This window comes from Phocoena sinus, chromosome 2 (assembly GCF_008692025.1).
Source record: "Phocoena sinus isolate mPhoSin1 chromosome 2, mPhoSin1.pri, whole genome shotgun sequence".
Lineage (NCBI taxonomy): Eukaryota > Metazoa > Chordata > Mammalia > Artiodactyla > Phocoenidae > Phocoena > Phocoena sinus.
This window is the reverse complement of record NC_045764.1, coordinates 41,914,229-41,930,997: the sequence shown is the minus strand read 5'-3', so window position 1 is coordinate 41,930,997 and position 16,769 is coordinate 41,914,229. Positions and strand designations below refer to the sequence as shown.

At 47.5% G+C, this 16,769-nt stretch overlaps 1 protein-coding gene across 1 annotated transcript in view; it reads left to right on the top strand.

Moving 5' to 3' along the window:
- The window catches only part of LOC116748545 (A-kinase anchor protein 13-like), a gene marked incomplete at its 5' end in the record, with an annotated part of 32,387 nt that extends 30,634 nt beyond the window's left edge, over window positions 1-1,753 (top strand). Inside the window, 1 exon segment of the mRNA XM_032621687.1 lies at window positions 1,570-1,753. Coding sequence (XP_032477578.1) covers window positions 1,570-1,619 — 50 coding nt within the window.
- Between the last annotated feature and the right edge of the window lie 15,016 nt (window positions 1,754-16,769).

Here is a 16,769-nt window from a genome sequence, read left to right as displayed (position 1 = left end):
CTCTCCCTTCTGTGTGGGAGGTTGAAGAGAAATCCCTATTTCCAGGCCTATTTACAAACAGCAAGCCTAGTGTTTCTGTAAAGTTTAAGGAGCTGTAGACACGGAGGACATCACTGACCACCTCGTGCACTACGTCACCTGGAGGCCTGGCTGGCGGATGTCATTGCCCACCAGCCCGGCATCTGTTTGCATCCCAGAAGACTTGTGTTTAGGGAGGAAAGAACAGAATTTACCAGTGAAACATAGGCGGAACACTCTATGACATAAATCACAGCAAGATCCTTTCTGACCCACCTCCTAGAGAAATGGAAATAAAAACAAAGGTAAACAAATGGGACCTAATGAAACTTCAAAGCTTTTGCACAGCAAAGGAAGCCATAAACAAAACCAAAAGACAACCCTCAGAATGAGAGAAAATATTTGCAAATGAAGCAACTGACAAAGGATTAATCTCCAAAATTTATAAGCAGCTCATGCAGCTCAATAACAAAAAAACAAACAACCCAATCCAAAAATGGGCAGAAGACCTAAATAGACATTTCTCCAAAGATGATATACAGACTGCCAACAGACACATGAAAGAATGCTCAACATCATTAATCATTAGAGAAATGCAAATCAAAACTACAATGAGATATCATCTCACACCAGTCAGAATGGCCATCATCAAAAAATCTAGAAACAATAAATGCTGGAGAGGGTGTGGAGAAAAGGGAACACTCTTGCACTGTTGGTGGGAATGTGAATTGGTTCAGCCACTATGGAGAACAGTATGGAGGTTCCTTAAAAAACTGCAAATAGAACTACCATATGACCCAGCAATCCCACTACTGGGCATATACCCTGAGAAAACCAAAATTCAAAAAGAGTCATGTACCAAAATGTTCATTGCAGCTCTATTTACAATAGCCCAGAGATGGAAACAACCTAAGTGCCCATCATCGGATGAATGGATAAAGAAGATGTGGCACATATATACAATGGAATATTACTCAGCCATAAAAAGAAACGAAATTGAGCTATTTGTAATGAGGTTGATAGACCTAGAGTCTGTCATACAGAGTGAAGTAAGTCTGAAAGAAAAAGACAAATACCGTATGCTAACACATATATATGGAATTTAAGAAAAAAAAATGTCTTGAAGAACCTAGGGGTAAGACAGGAATAAAGACGCAGACCTACTGGAGAACGGACTTGAGGATATGGCAAGGGGGAAGGGTGAGCTGTGACAGGGCGAAAGAGAGGCATGGACATATATACACTACCAAACATAAGGTAGATAGCTAGTGGGAAGCAGCCACATAGCACAGGGAGATCAGCTCGGTGCTTTGTGACCGCCTGGAGGGGTGGGATATGGAGGGTGGGAGGGAGGGAGACGCAAGAGGGAAGAGATATGGGAAGATATGTATATGTATAACGGATTCACTTTGTTATAAAATAGAAACTAACACACCATTGTAAAGCAATTATACCCCAATAAAGATGTTAAAAAAAAAAAAAAAAGAATTTACCAGTGATAAGAGCAGTTTTTCTGAAATTCTTTTTCCACCTTGGTTTCCTTTTTTCCAGATGGCCCTTCATCTGAAGTACCCGCAGAGGGGGAGGAGATCTTCTGCTGAGCCCGTTCCTCTCCGAGGCAGCCGCTCCTGTCCCACCATGGTTACAGCCCCAACCCTTGCTGTCCTGTGCGCACATTCTCCTACACTGATGCCCGTGTCCTGCGGCGCCCAGCCCTCCCGCACTGCCCACGTCCTGGACCAGAAGAACAACTGGTCTTGGGGAAGGACGCCCAGGATTGGCAAACCAACGCCTCTTTGGTTGGGGCCAGCCCTGCTAGATGGTGGATGTTACACCAAGAGTAGTGGCCCCAGAAGTCCAGGCGATGGTTTTGGACATGTCAGGAATTCCTAGAGACTAAAAGAGTGTTTCCAAATGCGGCCTGAAACTCTTACTGCCTTTTATTTTGGGGAACAGAACCAAAAATCAAACAGCAGATAGGTTGGACTTCATCTGAACACATACAGTAGCCCATCTGCACATACGTGTGGAGTGCGCCGGAACTGTGCACGGTCTATACCAGATGCCTGCTGGGCGCAGCTCAAGCCCCGCACGAGGGGCACTGCCCGCCACCGCTCAGGGAGCGCGCACTCAGAGCCTCACCCACTAGCCCTCCCAGGCTGTCTCCCTGTAAACTCACCCCATGCACGCCTCACCCCTTTTCGCGTGTATTTCTCATTTCACTTCAGAAGGGACGACAACATTTGTGAGAACCAGTGAGAGAAGGCTTGATGTCTTTAAAAAGCAGATGATCTTGAAACACCTTGATTTTGGTGTTTCAGTCACTTTAAAAAGAAAAAATGTATCTAATTTTATCAAGTCTAAAAGAAATCATATATTGGCTTTCCAAGATGTGTGCCCACATGTTCTGGGCACAGACGAAGTAGAGAGGCCTCCTCACCATCACCCCTGCGGCGTGACACATTTTGGTTGTCGCTAGCCACTCAACAGTGGCCACGGCCTCCTGGCAGTACTCCTGAGACCTCGAGGTGCCGCCCCAGGGAAGCTGCTCCTGCGTGGCAGTCGCCGTGGGAGAAGGTGGCCCCATCCGCACTCCACCCGCGCAGAGACCGCCTGCTTCTCCTGCTGCCAGGGGGTGCCCACCCTGTACTAGACAACTGGCCGAAAAGCAGGTTCAGGTGGGTGTGTTAGGCCTATATGAAGCGGTTCCCACCAGTACAGACTGAGAGAAGAGCTGGCCAGAAGGTGTGGCTTGGAAAGGTCTCCTATCAGGAGGCCTGGCAAAATTTGATTTCTTTCAAAAGTTTTAGAAACGAAAGGCCTGTTATTGTACTCTACCTCTTGAAGAATCCACAGATGCTGCCTGTTTGTTCGTTTCCTTCTCTCTTTTTCTTGTCCCACTGTGTTTTGATATGTATTCCTTGAGGCTTGTCACCAGCGGGGAGGTGCAGGATGTTTCTCCCTGAGGCCCCTGCACCTGCCACACTTGTTAACCCCCCAGGAGGGGAAACCCTGGAAAATTCTGTGCTTTAAATGTGGTCTTTGATTCCTGCCTTTTGCCCCTCAGGAGCATGGGTCTTTGAACATACTTTTTAGAAACAAACAAAAAAATCTGTAACTTGGTGCTTGTTGATGAATTGCAAGCTGGGCTTGCAGATGGAGATATTTATCTTTCAGTTTATTTGAAAGAGGTCTGGTTTAAAACTTTTAGCTTAGATTTGTTTTATTTATTTGTGTGTTGTGTGCATGTGTGTATGTGTGTGTGTGTGTTTTAAGGGTGAACACACCAGCCCAACGGTTTCAACTGTCCAGTCAAGCAGCCGGTGCTGCTTCCTTACTCCCCCGGGTCTGTCAAAGTGCCTCCAAGGCCCAAAGGAAAATTAAGGTTGGGGGAGGGGTCCATTTCCTTCCCTCCTGCCACCCTCACCTCATACTTTGATCAAGGGATGTCTTCTTTCTGGCTTGAGAGTTAAGAAACTTGCCACCCATGGGCTACATTTGCCTAGTTTTGTCATGGAGATTTCTTACCCTTCAGAAACACACCTTGAGCAGAACCAGCTGATTTTCTATTGAACCTTAATGTACTACCCCTCCCCCCGCCCCCTTCCCCCGGCCACAGAGACCCTAAACAGCAAAAGGTTAGGTTGCTTCCTGCCGCTAGTCCGTACAGCTTGAGTACAGCCAGCCTGTCATGCCTTTCTCAGATCCACAGGGAGCTCAGCCGTCTGTCCCTGACACTGACACTGGCTCAGGTTCACCTCTGTGGGTCCCCATCCCACAGCTCTGCTGGAAAGGGGTGGGGCTGTTGAATGAGGACCTGCATCCTCCTTCCTCTGTCCGTGTACGCCGGGCCTCCCTGCCTCTGGGCTGGAAACCAGTGCTCGGAGCTGATGGGATTTGCCCTAACGCAGGCTCTTCACAAGAAGCACCCTGGACGCTGAGTTTCTGTATATAGCTGCACAGGTGGCTTTCGGCTTGCTCCCAACTAGTTGTGAAGTTTCGGTTGCCTTGATTATTCGGTGGTAGTTGTTTTAAAATGGTGATTTCCCCTTCACCTGCACCCCACTAACTTAAAATACTTTGGTCAGCTTGTGGTTGGACAAGTTTACAATCAGAATCAGAAGGCATCTCCCCCAGAACAGTGTGCGGTGCAGAGAGAGAACCACTTACCCGGACCCGTGCTTTTCCATGCCTTCATCCTGTGTCTCTCCCCCTTTGATAAGGAACTCGGGGGTTTTGTTTTTGCGCTTGGGGAACCACCTGGGATTGTTGCTGCTCCTGCTTTTGCTGATGGCCTTGAGGTCTCCTCTGCCCTTGAGGCCTGTCCTGGTTACTGAGGTGTCCTTCATGTGAGAAGGGGCTGTCTCCTGGGACAGCTCAGACTCAGTTCTCCACAGTGTCCCCATGCTAGGGGCCGTGCTTCTCTAAGCTCCGGAAATCAGAGGGCTGGCCTTCCTTGTGTTTAGGTTTTGGGGGACAGATGGAAACACCATCCAGAGTTCCAGAATCTCGTGAGTTGCCTGGAAGGAGGCTGCATCTTCTCTCAAAACTTCCATCATCTCAGTGGTCGTCATCCCAGTCGGGTGGCATATGTGCACTTTAAATGCTCCCTACAGTCCGCTTCACTTTCGAGACAATCAACTATGCTGACTGTTTTCTTTGAAAATGGAGAGGGTTAAAAACATGCAGATTGCCATAATTCGGCCTTTGCCAACATTCCATCCTCTACCCCCATGAGAGCTGTCTGTGGGGAAGAAATCCTTATCAAGACTTTTTTTTTTTGGAAAGGTACGAATCTTACCTGTTTTCCTCTCATGTCTCAGGGTAATACCACTAACAGTTGTTCCTTTGCTGATATTCTCCCTTATTTGTTATCTTCCCAAACCCCTAGTATTAGCAGTAGTGAGCAGACATTTTTAAGATCGTTGGGCTTTGTCGTACCTTTATTTGGAGAGTGGGTGTCAGTGTATAGGGTTTATAACTGGGCCCCGCCTAAAATACAGGTAGCACCATAACCTTAGGGGCCAGAACTCCATCCCGAAGGTACCGTTCACAGAAGCGCTTTATATTTTATCCATTGGTCACAAAGTTCTTTTTCCATAGCCGGTTCTTTCTCCCCAAGGATTTGGTATCGGCCTTGGAGCTGCAGTTGTTGATACAGCGTTGATGGGGGGGCCAGTTGTGCCCAGAGGACAGCTAAGCCCAGGGACTGGGGTGGGAGCGCGTTGAGAGAGACGGTCCTGGCGAGTGGGCTTCAGTAGCCATGAAGAGGGTGGCTTGCAGGGGACCCCAGACACTGCCAAGGGGTGCGGACACACTTAGAGTGTGGAAGCCCAGAAAGAACGCTTCCAATTCCACGGCGGCAGTGGATGAGGGATGTGTGTCTTGCCTTCCTGCAGCGGGACAGTGTGGCACACACACCTGTGGTCCTGGGGTCACGGCCCCACGTGGCGCTGTTGCTCCGATTGACCCTCGGAGACAAGGAAAGGGGCAAAGAGATTGTTTTGGTTCGGTTCTTCATTTTCTTTCTTTCTTTCCACGTAGCGTAACATTCCTAGTTAACCGGAGCTTTGGGATCTACTGCCTGCTGGCCAGGTTTTAAAGTGAAAAGTCTTTTAGTGCTGCCATAAGAGGGAAAAAAACAAAGGCTTCTTTCCACGTACCAATCGGATTTCATTTGTCAAAAGCTCGACAGGCCTTGAGTGAGTTCTCCATCTTGCTAAGGTTTAAAGACAGGCAGACCCAGCTGCCTAAAGTCTCTCCTGCCGCAGACGGTGACAGCCTGCTCCAGACACCCAGGCTGAGCCCAGTCTCTGCTCACCCCAGTGTTCACCCTGCTTGAATGCCTCTGCCTTTTGTGACCACCTGCCAGGATGAGCAGCTCCAGAGCACTGACAGGGGCCTGCCCGGTCGGCTGGCCCACGGTCACGGTTTAGCCTGAGGTTTCTGGCGTGTTGCCCCGCCGGGCGCGCAGGGGCCACGAGGACACGCAGGAGGGTGATTACCATGCACCTTATACCTCTGCTCTCATCTGTTGTCCTCAAATGCTAAATGAACGTTTCTGTGCTGAATCCTATTAGGTAAAAAGGGGTTAAAACCCAGATGCTGTATATTAATTTGTAATTATATATAAAGTGAAGCAGTTTTAAACTGTAAAGATTTTTTCAGTGTGTTTTCTGGAATTCTGCCACAACGTACTGGCTTTGTATTTTATTTATCTTCCCTTCTGGTTAGCGGCTTCCGACCCTTGTAAAGTCCCCCTCCACCCTTTCAAAAAAAATAATAAATGTCCTTTACGTCGCGATGGTGATTGTGTGGGCTTCCTGAAGTGAAGGCTTCCAGGATACTCTGTTTTCCTGGTGAAGGGGCACCCCATACCCAGCTCTAAGGGACCCTTCTCCCCAGTGAAACCTTATTTCTGTACCTTCGGGAACAGGACTCAGGAGGACAGCCCCGGAGCACAGAGCAGCTCCCGGGGAACTCAGGTTCCCTGGAGCTGGACCCTAACCCGGAGGCACCAAGAGTCAGAACCATTTCCAGTCAAATCAGCGCAGTAAGAAACGTCCTTGCTATAGATTCTACTACGTAAAATAGATGAATGTCAGTTTGCCTTTCTTTGCCAACTTTTTTCACCTCATCCCACCCCCAAACAAGGGAGCTGCCAAAAACTAACTCAGAAAGAAGAATCCCATTTCTATGTAGGTCCACAGCGATTTACTGGGTCGGATCCTCTGAGAAATTGCTGGAATGCACACGGTAGGAGCTGTTGCCGCTGCTGCCTGCGGGCACCTGTGCCGCCCTTCCTGAATCACTGGCTGCCTCCCCGGAGTCCAGGACTGCTGTCCCTATGAGAGGCCCCTCGGTCCAGCCGGCTGCGTGGTGTAATGCGAAGAACGTGGGCAGAGCTGCCTCAGTTCCCAGCTCTGGCTCCCAAGAGCTCCTTGTCCCTCCCCAAGCGACAACCAAAAAGAGGAAAGTCCTGCCAGGTTGCCAAGCGCTTTGCCTTGCTCAGTGAACTTGGAAGTGCCCAGATTTCTAAGGAGTCTTGCAGCCCTGGTGGCAATAGATGCCTCCCCAGGAGCCAGCAAACACTGGTCCCTTCTGTCTGCCGTCTGCCCTTGGCTGTCACGGCAGCTGCAGCGTCCCGACGCCCCCAGCGGGGCTGGGAGAGTGGTTCCCACGGCCTCCCTCCTCCGCAGCTCTGCTCCCATCATGCTTGGGTCTGAGCCAGGGACAGGCTCCATGTGGCATGCAGGCCAGAAGAGGGAGGAGGTGCCATCCTTTGTTCCAGAAGAAGAGCAGAGGCACAAAGCCCACAGGGCTCCACGAGGACCGGTCATCCACCCAGTGGGGCGTGGCGTGTCTGCCTGCTCCTGAGGGAGAAGGTTCCCCAGATAAAAGGGGCCACTCCTGTCTGAGGACCTCCCACCGGAAGGGAAACCAGGTTGTGGCAGCCATGTGCCCAGGAAGGGAGTCCTGCTAACCAATGCAGCAGGACGGAAACCTGAGTCACAAATGCCGGGAACAGGTTGGGATGCTGGACAGTCCAGAAAAGAGCTTGCAGGGCAGGGAGGAAATACAGCACACAGGTTTTGTTACTTGCTAGGAAGCGGGAACAAAAGTAGATCGGTGGTGAGCTGTGCTGCAGAGCATCAGGAATAAGATCAGGAACCTCCTTCCAGCACCACATCCTGGGTTCAGGCCGCAAGGGCCTCGCCCACCACAGCTCCTGCTCTGGGATTCTTGGGAGGTTACCTTTCCCTTAACTTTACCCCCATTCCTTCAGGGCCTCAGGTCACCGCCGGAAGGTTGCCCAGAGGTGGTGGAGCAATCCAGGTGGACATGATGCCACCCCCATCAGGGTCCCAAGAGGAGTCCGACGTGGAAAAGGAGGCAGAACTTGGTACACCCCAGACTTGGGCAGAATTTGGTGCACCCCACCGGCCTCCCCCATACACCCCCTCCCAAGTCCTTTGGTGTCCAAGTTACAGCCAGGGCGTCCCCAGGCCCCTCTGGCCTCTTTCTTTCACATGGTAATCACTCACACAGCTGTAAATAGTCCCACTGAAGTTTGGGCTGCTCTTTCCTCCAGGCACCTTGGTGAGACTTTCTTCCTGGGAAAGGGTATCTGGACCCTTGGGTTGGAGATGGGAGGGGAGGGGGACCCAGGAGGGCCTCTGAGGGGATTGGCTGGTGGGGCTCAGGGGGCGTGAGGGGAGTGAGCTCCTTACACCAGCTGAGAACCGGGCCAACTTTTCTCCCCCTCCCTTGTCAGCACATCCCTTGAGGGCCCTGAACTTCCCACCCCACCCCCAGCAGCTTTGGGGTTGAAGCTGGGCTGTTGCCTGGACAACCCCAGTTCCCAGCCTTGCCTGGTCTCTGCATCCAAAGGACAAAGGAGCAGGACGCTGGTTACCTGAAACAATGCTCCCTCCACCAGCCCCGGCTGGGCCCCCGCTCCGTTGAGGGGGCAGTGGACAAAGGCTGGGGGGCCATGGGGTGAGTGAAAGAACGGGCGCAGACTTCGGATCAGAGTCTGGGCTCAACGTCCAGTCCAGCCATCTAATGGCCGAGTGGCCTTGGACAAGTTATTGGACCTGTCTATCCCTGTTTTCCTCTTGCATTCGGGAACCAGGGTATCTAGCTTGCAGATTTGCTGTGACAACTCGGTGAGATGCTGAATGTTGGTCCCCAGCACGTGACTCTTGATTCCTGAGCCTGTTACCCACAGCTGCAGCAGGAGCCTGTCCCAGCAGCAGTGCCGGAATCCCATACCTAACCTCCGACCCTGTACCTGGAGGTGAGTGCCCGGAGGAAGAAACGACCTTCCCCGTAGCCTGGCAGTGGTGCCCAGCCCAGGGCGTGGCTCGGAGCTCCTTGTCCCTGGGCTTCTGGTTTGGGATACCTGTCCCCCTTCCCTCACTTGGCTCAGGTGAACTGTCACTTCCTAGAGGAAGCCTTCCCTGACAGCCAGGGCAAGCCCAACCCCTCCCTCCTGTCTGCCCTTAGCACCTGGAACCCTCCGGCCTACACAGAACACGTGACACCTGGAACCACCAGCCTTTGGCTAGTGTCCCCTCCCCCTAGCTTCCAGACCAGAAAGCAAGGCTGAGCCCAAAGCCCACGCCCCACGCACCCTCATTCCAAAACCGCAGTGCTGGGAGTGGACAGGCAGGATTGTCCCAGGGCCTGGAAGAGGCAGGGGCCACTGCTCTGCCAGCAGGGCCAAGGTGGCAGGTGGCCCTCAGCTCCAGCTAACTCCAAGAAGGCTCTCCCCATGGGTGGCCTCTGGTTGAACCGTACAGAGTCCTGCTGCCAGGGCTGGGATGGCCGCCAGCCCCTGTCCCTGCAAAGCAGCTGAGCTTCACCCCCATCAGGTCTTGCAGCCAAAAGTGGGCCAGGCCACTCTGCCCAATCTGGGACCAGGAAGCCCAGGGGCGGCTCTCTCACCCTCTCCCACTGGAGATGAGAGCGTCTCTGAGAAAGGCGGGCTGGGAGAGCCAAAGCAGCCAGGTCTGGAAATAGAACCATTCAAGTTCATACCCTGGTGCCCCACTCCTGTGTGCCCTGGGCCAACATGCTTAACCTCTCTGAGTACAGTTTCCTCCTCTGTAAAATGGGGATGGTGGCACCTACCCCCATACTGTTACTGTAAAAAAAAAAAAAAAAATTACATGTCCTTTCTTTTTGCTTGGCAGGAAGAGACAAGATAAAGGACTGGATCTTGGGATTGTGCAGACATGTGGGCCTGCAGGTGTGAGCATTTACTGTGACTTCAGGGCTCCCCCAAGCTTTCAGATTTTTCTGGGTCAAAGAAAGTTTGCCAGTGTCTTGTCTTCTTCTCGGAATGACCTTCCCATGCAAGGCCCTAGAGCGAGGGGCTCTCACTGGCTGGAAACCCATAGGTCTCATATCCATGATGCCTTTGAACCTGACCACCCAAAGGGCGTCCGAGTCCCCCATTTGTGGGTGATCACACCAAGGCTCATGGCCCAGCCAGAGCCAGCGGCAGGCCCATGCCTGCCCACACGCAGACCCAAGATTTGTCCTTAGACCAGTGTTCCTCAAAGGACACTTCAGATCCCTGCATTTGAACTATCTGGGCTGCTTGTTAGAAATGCATCTCCCTGGGCCCAACCCCAGATTTAATGAGTCAGAATCTCCTGGGAGAAGGCTAGGAAACTCACAGCTTTCACTAACTCCCTGGGGAGTTTTACCCATACCACAGTTCACGAGACCCTGGGTGCACTCAATACTCCCACCCCAGTGAGTTGGGGTGGGGGGTGGGTGGAAAGGAGGAAGGAGAGAGCTCCAGTATCCCACCCCTCAGAGCAGTGAGGTCCTTTCCACTCTGCAAACAGAAGTTCCCTGCATGGAATCCCGCTCTTGTTCTGCAGATGATGCTCTGTGAACATTCTGGCTGTTTCCAAACCTGTTGACAAAGTCCGGGAGCAGTTGCATGGTTCTGAGCAAGTACAGGCTTCAGTCTCTTCATCTGCAAGGTAGGAACCCTACAACCCCAAGGGCTGCTGTGAAGATGAGATGACAGGACAGCACAGAATCTGTGCTCTGTAGATTTCTCCTGCCATTGCTGTGTGTGCCGACGTCGTCACTGAAGGGCTGGGTGGCCTTGAAGGTGTCACATCCACAAAGTAGGTGGTTGGACTAGAGAGCGGCTCTCAGCCTTGCACACTTTAGAATCATCTAGAGGGGCTTTGCGCCTCAGAGGCCCAGGCCCCACGTGTGGCGGATCCCCCCACAGAACCTTTAAGGTGGGGCCCAGGCATTAGTACATTTGAACAGTTACGGGTGGTTCCTACGTGCAGCTGAGTTTGAGAGGCTGGATGATCCCCAGTCTTGATCCCAGAAGTCAGCTCTGTTCTGCAGGTGAGGCTCCCTCCCCCAGGGTCTCCAAACAGCCCCTGAGATGGAGCCGTCTCTGCGTGTGATGGAAGCCTGGGCTTTGAGTAGCTGGGGCTCTGGGCCTGAAGGATGACAGCTGTCTCCTTGGGGCCTTGAATCCCACTAGAGTCTGCCAAGCAGCAGAGTAAACATGAGGGAGAACAAGGCAGAAGTGTTGCCCGTGGGAGGAGCACAGCCCAAGGGGAACTGGGCCTGGGCTTGAGGGAACACTCCAGGGGCCTCCAGAAGTAATGAAAATGGTGGGCAGAGAAGACAGGGCCTCCAGCCCACTCTGGAGGTCTGAGCCAAGCTCAGTTGGCTTGAGCACTGCCTGCAAGTCCCAGATTCTGGTGCCAACCTCCAGCTGACTTTCCCCCCAAGGATTCTAGACCATTGTGATCCCTGCCCCAGCTCCACCTGCCCTTTCACACCCACATCATCTCCATTTAGCCCTCTCCCAGCCTGATAGGAGCCACTCCTCTGCAAGGATGCTGTCTTAACATTTAGGGGGGAATTTGTTGTTTGATATAATTGTAACTCATATTCCCTAAAAAAAATATATGGGAAATACTGATTTATTTTTAAAACATTTTTAAATACCTGTAGTCCCATCACCCAGAAGAAACTATGCACTAATATTTCATTATGTTTTGTTCATATACATTTTTTAAAAATTGGATTTATAATACTGTAAACAGGTGTACATCATAGTGATTCGGGGTAATTTTTTTGGCCAATGATATTCCATTATAGATTATTACAAGACATTGGGCATAATTCCCTGTTCTCTGCAGTAAATCCTTCTTGCTCATCTACTTTTTGTGTAGGAGTTTGTATCTGCTAATCCCATACTCTTCATTCTTCCCTCCCCCACAACCCTGTCCCCTTTGGTAACCATAAGTTTGTTTTCTACGTCTGTGAGTCTGTTTGTTTTGTATATAGATTCGTTTGTATTCTTTTTAAGTTTCCACATATAAGTGATATCATATAGGATTTGTCTTTGTCTGACTCATTTCACTCAGCATAATATGCTTTTGGTCCATCCATGTTGCTGCAAATGACTATATATATATACACACACCCCACATCTTTTTTTATATATATATAAATTTATTTTATTTTTGGCTGTGTTGGGTCATCGTTGCTGTGAGCAGGCTTTCTCCAGTTGCAGCAAGTGGGCTTCTCATTGCCGTGGCTTGTGTTGCTGTGGAGCACGGGCTCTAGGCACTTGGGCTTCAGTAGTGGTGGCGCGCAGGCTCAGTAGTTGTGGCACGTAGGCTTAGCTGCTTCACGGCATATGGGATCTTCCTGGACCAGGGCTCAAACCCGTGTCCCCTGCATTGGCAGGTGGACTCCTAACCACTGCCCTGCTAGGGAAGACCCACCACATCTTCTTAAACCAGTCACCTGTTGATGGGCCCTTGGGTTGTTTCCATGTCTTGACTATTGTAAATAGTGCTGCTGTGAACACTGGGGTGCATATATCTTTTATTTTTCTGTTTTTTTGCGGTACGCGGGACTCTCACCGCTGTGGCCTCTCCCTCCGCGGAGCACAGGCTCCGGGCGTGCAGGCCCAGTGGCCATGGCTCACAGGCCCAGCATGTGGGATCCTCCCGGACCGAGGCACGAACTCGCGTCCCCCGCATCGGGAGGCAGACCCCCAACCACTGTGCCACCAGGGAAGCCCCGCATATATCTTTTTGAATTAGAGTTCTCATCTCTTCTGGATATATACCCAGTAGTGGGATTGCTGGATCATATGGTAGCTCTATTTTTAGTTTTTTAAGGAACCTCCATACTGTTCTCCATAGTGGCTGCACCAATTTACATTCCCACCAACAGTCTTTGTAGACATTTTTATTTAGCAAAATTAAAGTCATGTTCTATATAGACATTTATATCCTATTTACTTCATTGCACATTTTCATATAAACATTGGGTACTTAATATTCCACTTTATAGATATTATTATTGTTCTACTTTCTAGATATATCACTTGGGAATTTAGGTATTTCCAATTTTTCATTCTTATGAATAACATACAGGACTAATTTATAGCATCATTTTTCCTCCTGTTTCAAAGTAAAACCATGTTTATTAGAGAAAATGTAGAAATTATTGATAAGTAGAATAAATAACTGAAAATCAACCATAGTAGGAACTTCCGCTTCCACCCAAGATAGAGTAATAGGGACCAGATTTACCTTACCTACCTACCCAAAACAACCAAACCTCCAGAAGAAATATATGGAATGATGGTTTTAAGGACACTGGAAATCAAACAACAAAGTACAGTTATCCCTGAGAGACCAAGGGAGCCTTATGGCTGCCTTAGGCCTTGCAACTGCCCCGAGTTTCCAGGCTGCAGCAATGGATGAAGACTCAGATGGAATCTGGCAGACTCCCCAAGGTGAGTGGATGGAGCTGAGAATCAGGGGAGATGAAGGCAGATAGAATAGGCAGGACAGAATACAGAAGAGAGAGATGCACACAGAATTCTAGGGATCTTCAGTGGGTTCCCCTCAAGTACTCATTAGAGGACTGATCAGTGCACACATGTGAGAAAGTGTTCAAGTCTAGAAAAGAATCATCCCAAAGGATTAGAGGTGATAATACCCAGTGCTCACACAGGACCAGTTATAGTGCCTATTCCCACCAGCCAGCGTGGAAAAATCATTCACAGGGCACAGGGTAGAGGACACAGAAGGGGCTTTCCTTAGTAATAGGGAATAATTAGCCCTAGATGAAGCACTGCTGCAGTTCTACCTGACAAATCTTTAAAAGCAAGACCTAAAAGGATCAAACAGTTTCCAAGTAACTTAACCACATCCCAGAACAAAGTTCAGGAATACTTACAAAAACATCCAGCACACAACAGAGTAACATTCACAGTGTCTGACATCCAATAAAAATTACTACACATGTTAAAAAAAAAAAAAACTTAAAGGATAAAAATCATGTAAACTGACACAGATGTTAGAATTATCAGACAAGGATGTTAAAACTTATTATAACTATGTTCTATATGTTCAAAAAGCTTTAGAAGTATCCAAGATATAATTAAAGACCCAAGTTAAATTCCTACAGATAAAAACCATATGTCTAACAGGAAAAAAAGACTGGAAAAAATTAACATAGCATCAGTGAACTGTGAGACACCTCAAGCAGCCTAATAAATTTGTAATTGGAGTCCCGGAAAGGGGGTAGGAGACAGAAAGAAATTATCTGAAGAGATAATAGCCAAGTTTTCCCAAATTTGATGAAAAATATAAACCCATAGTTGAGGTTCAGCAAAAACCCCAAGGACAAGAAACATGAGAAAATGACATCAATACACATCATAATCAAGTTGTTCTAAACCAGTGATAAAAAGAAAATCTTTAAAACATCCAGAGGAAAAAAGCACATTATGTACAAAGGACCAGATAAGGATGACAGCAGATTTCTTGTAAGAAACAATGTAACAGAGAAAACAGTGGAACAACATCTTTAAAATATTGGGGGGCAATTTGTCAAACTAGAATCGTATACTCATTGAAAACATTTTTCAAAAGTGAAAGCAAAACAAATGCTTTTTCAGATGTACAAAAGCTAAAAGAATTCATCACCAACAGACCCTCACTACAAGATATTTTAAACTGAAGGAAAATGATACCAGATGGAAATATGATCTATATAAAGGAATAAAGGTCACTAGAAAAAGTAATTACCTGGGAAAACATATGTTTTTTTCTTATTATTTAAAACTCTTTAAAAGATGGATGACTGTTTAAGCAAAAATAATAACAATGTAGTACAGGGTTTTTAACGTACGTAAGAATAAAATGACAACAATAGCACCAAGGCCAATTGGAGAGAAATGGAAGTAAACTATATAAGATTCTTGTACTATATAGGAAGTTGTTGTATAATATCACTTGAAGGTAGACTGTGAGAAGTTGAAGATATGTACCATGAGCCCTAAAGCAACTGAGAGGAGAAATGAATTTTAATCCACACCTCACACCATATATAAAAGTTAACCCCAAATGGATCACAGACCTAAATGTGAAAGCTAAAATTACAAAGGTACAAAAGAACACACAGGAGAAATCTTTTTGACCTTGGATTATGCAAAGCGTTCTTAAATATTACACTACAAAAGCACAATCCACAAAGGAAATTGATAAATGGACTTTATCAAAAATAAATGCTTATGCTCCTCAAAAGACACTGGTAAGAGAATGGAAAAACGAAGTGCAGACTAGGAGAAAATACTTGCAAATTATATATCTCTTAAAGGACTTCTATCTAGAATATATAAAGAGCTCTCAACACTCAATAAGAAAGCAGACAATGCAATCAATGTCTTCGCAAAAGATTTGAACAGACATTTCATCCAAGAAGATATAAAGATGGCAGATAGACACATGAAAATATGCTCAACATCATTACATAACAGAAAAATGCTAATTAAAATCATGACAAGATACCACTATATGCCAACTGCAGTGACTAAAATTAGAAAGATGAATCATGCCAACATTGCAAGGATGTGAAGGAGCTGGAACTCTCATACTCTGCTGGTGGGGATGTGAAATGGTACAGCCACTTTGGAAAACAGTTTACTATCTTCTTAAAAATGTAAACATACACCTACCATATGATCCTGCCATTCAACTTCTAGGTGTTTACCCAAGAGAAATTAAAGCATATACCCATACAGGGCTCTCACATGAATATTCATAACAGCTTTATTTTTAATTGCCCCAAATGGAAACAACCCACATATCAATGGACAGAAAGGAACAACTAATGGTATACACAACAAAACCAATGAATCTCAAAACTATTATGCTAAGTAAAAGGATACACACACACAAAGACCACACTGTATGATACCATTTATCAAATGGTAAAATGCAAGGCAACTATTATAACAAAAATAGAGCAGTAGTTGCTGGAGATGTACAGTGGGGAATTGGGGAGGGGCAGGAGGGATGGATTTTAAAAGGGACACAAACACTTGTAGTCAACATTGTGCAGAATGTCCAGGAAAACTGAGCAAAAAATATGGGGGGGTGAGTGCATTCAGATTGGAAAAGAGGAAATGAAACTCTTTTAATCTGCAGATGACATGATCTTTGATGTTGAAAATCCCAAGGAATCCACTAAAAAACAGTTAGAACTAATAAACAGAGTCAAAAAAGTTGCAAGGTACAAACTCAATATAAAATGATTAATTATACTTCTATACACTAGCAACAAAAAAACTGAAAATAAAAATTAAGAAAATACATTTGTAACATCTTCAGAAAATTAAAACCAGGAATAAATTTAACAAGAACAAGTGAAAAACTGATACTCTGAAGACAACATATTGTTGAAAGAAATGAAAGAAGACCTAAGTAAATGGAAACACATCCGTGTTCATGGATCAGAAGATTTAACATTGTTAAGATGCCAATATTGGCTTCCAGTGTCCTTGTCCCCACAGTGAGCAGCAGCTGCCCCCCACCTCTGCAGGAGACCCTCCAATACTAACAGGTCTTCCAATGTGATGCTGAATAAGAATGTTGAGTGAAGACCCACCACCAGTCCTTCCCATCAGGAAGTTCGCACAAGCCTCTTAGATAGCCTCATCCACCAGAGGGCAGACTGCAGAAGCAAGAAGAACTACAGTTCTGCAGCCTACAGAGTGAAAACCACATTCACAGAAAGATAGACAAAATGAAAAGACAGAGGACTATGTACCAGATGAAGGAACAAGATAAAACCCCAGAACAACAACTAAATGAAGTGGAGGTAGGCAATCTTCCAGAAAAAGAATTCAGAATAATGATAGTAGAGATGATCCAGGACCTCGGAAA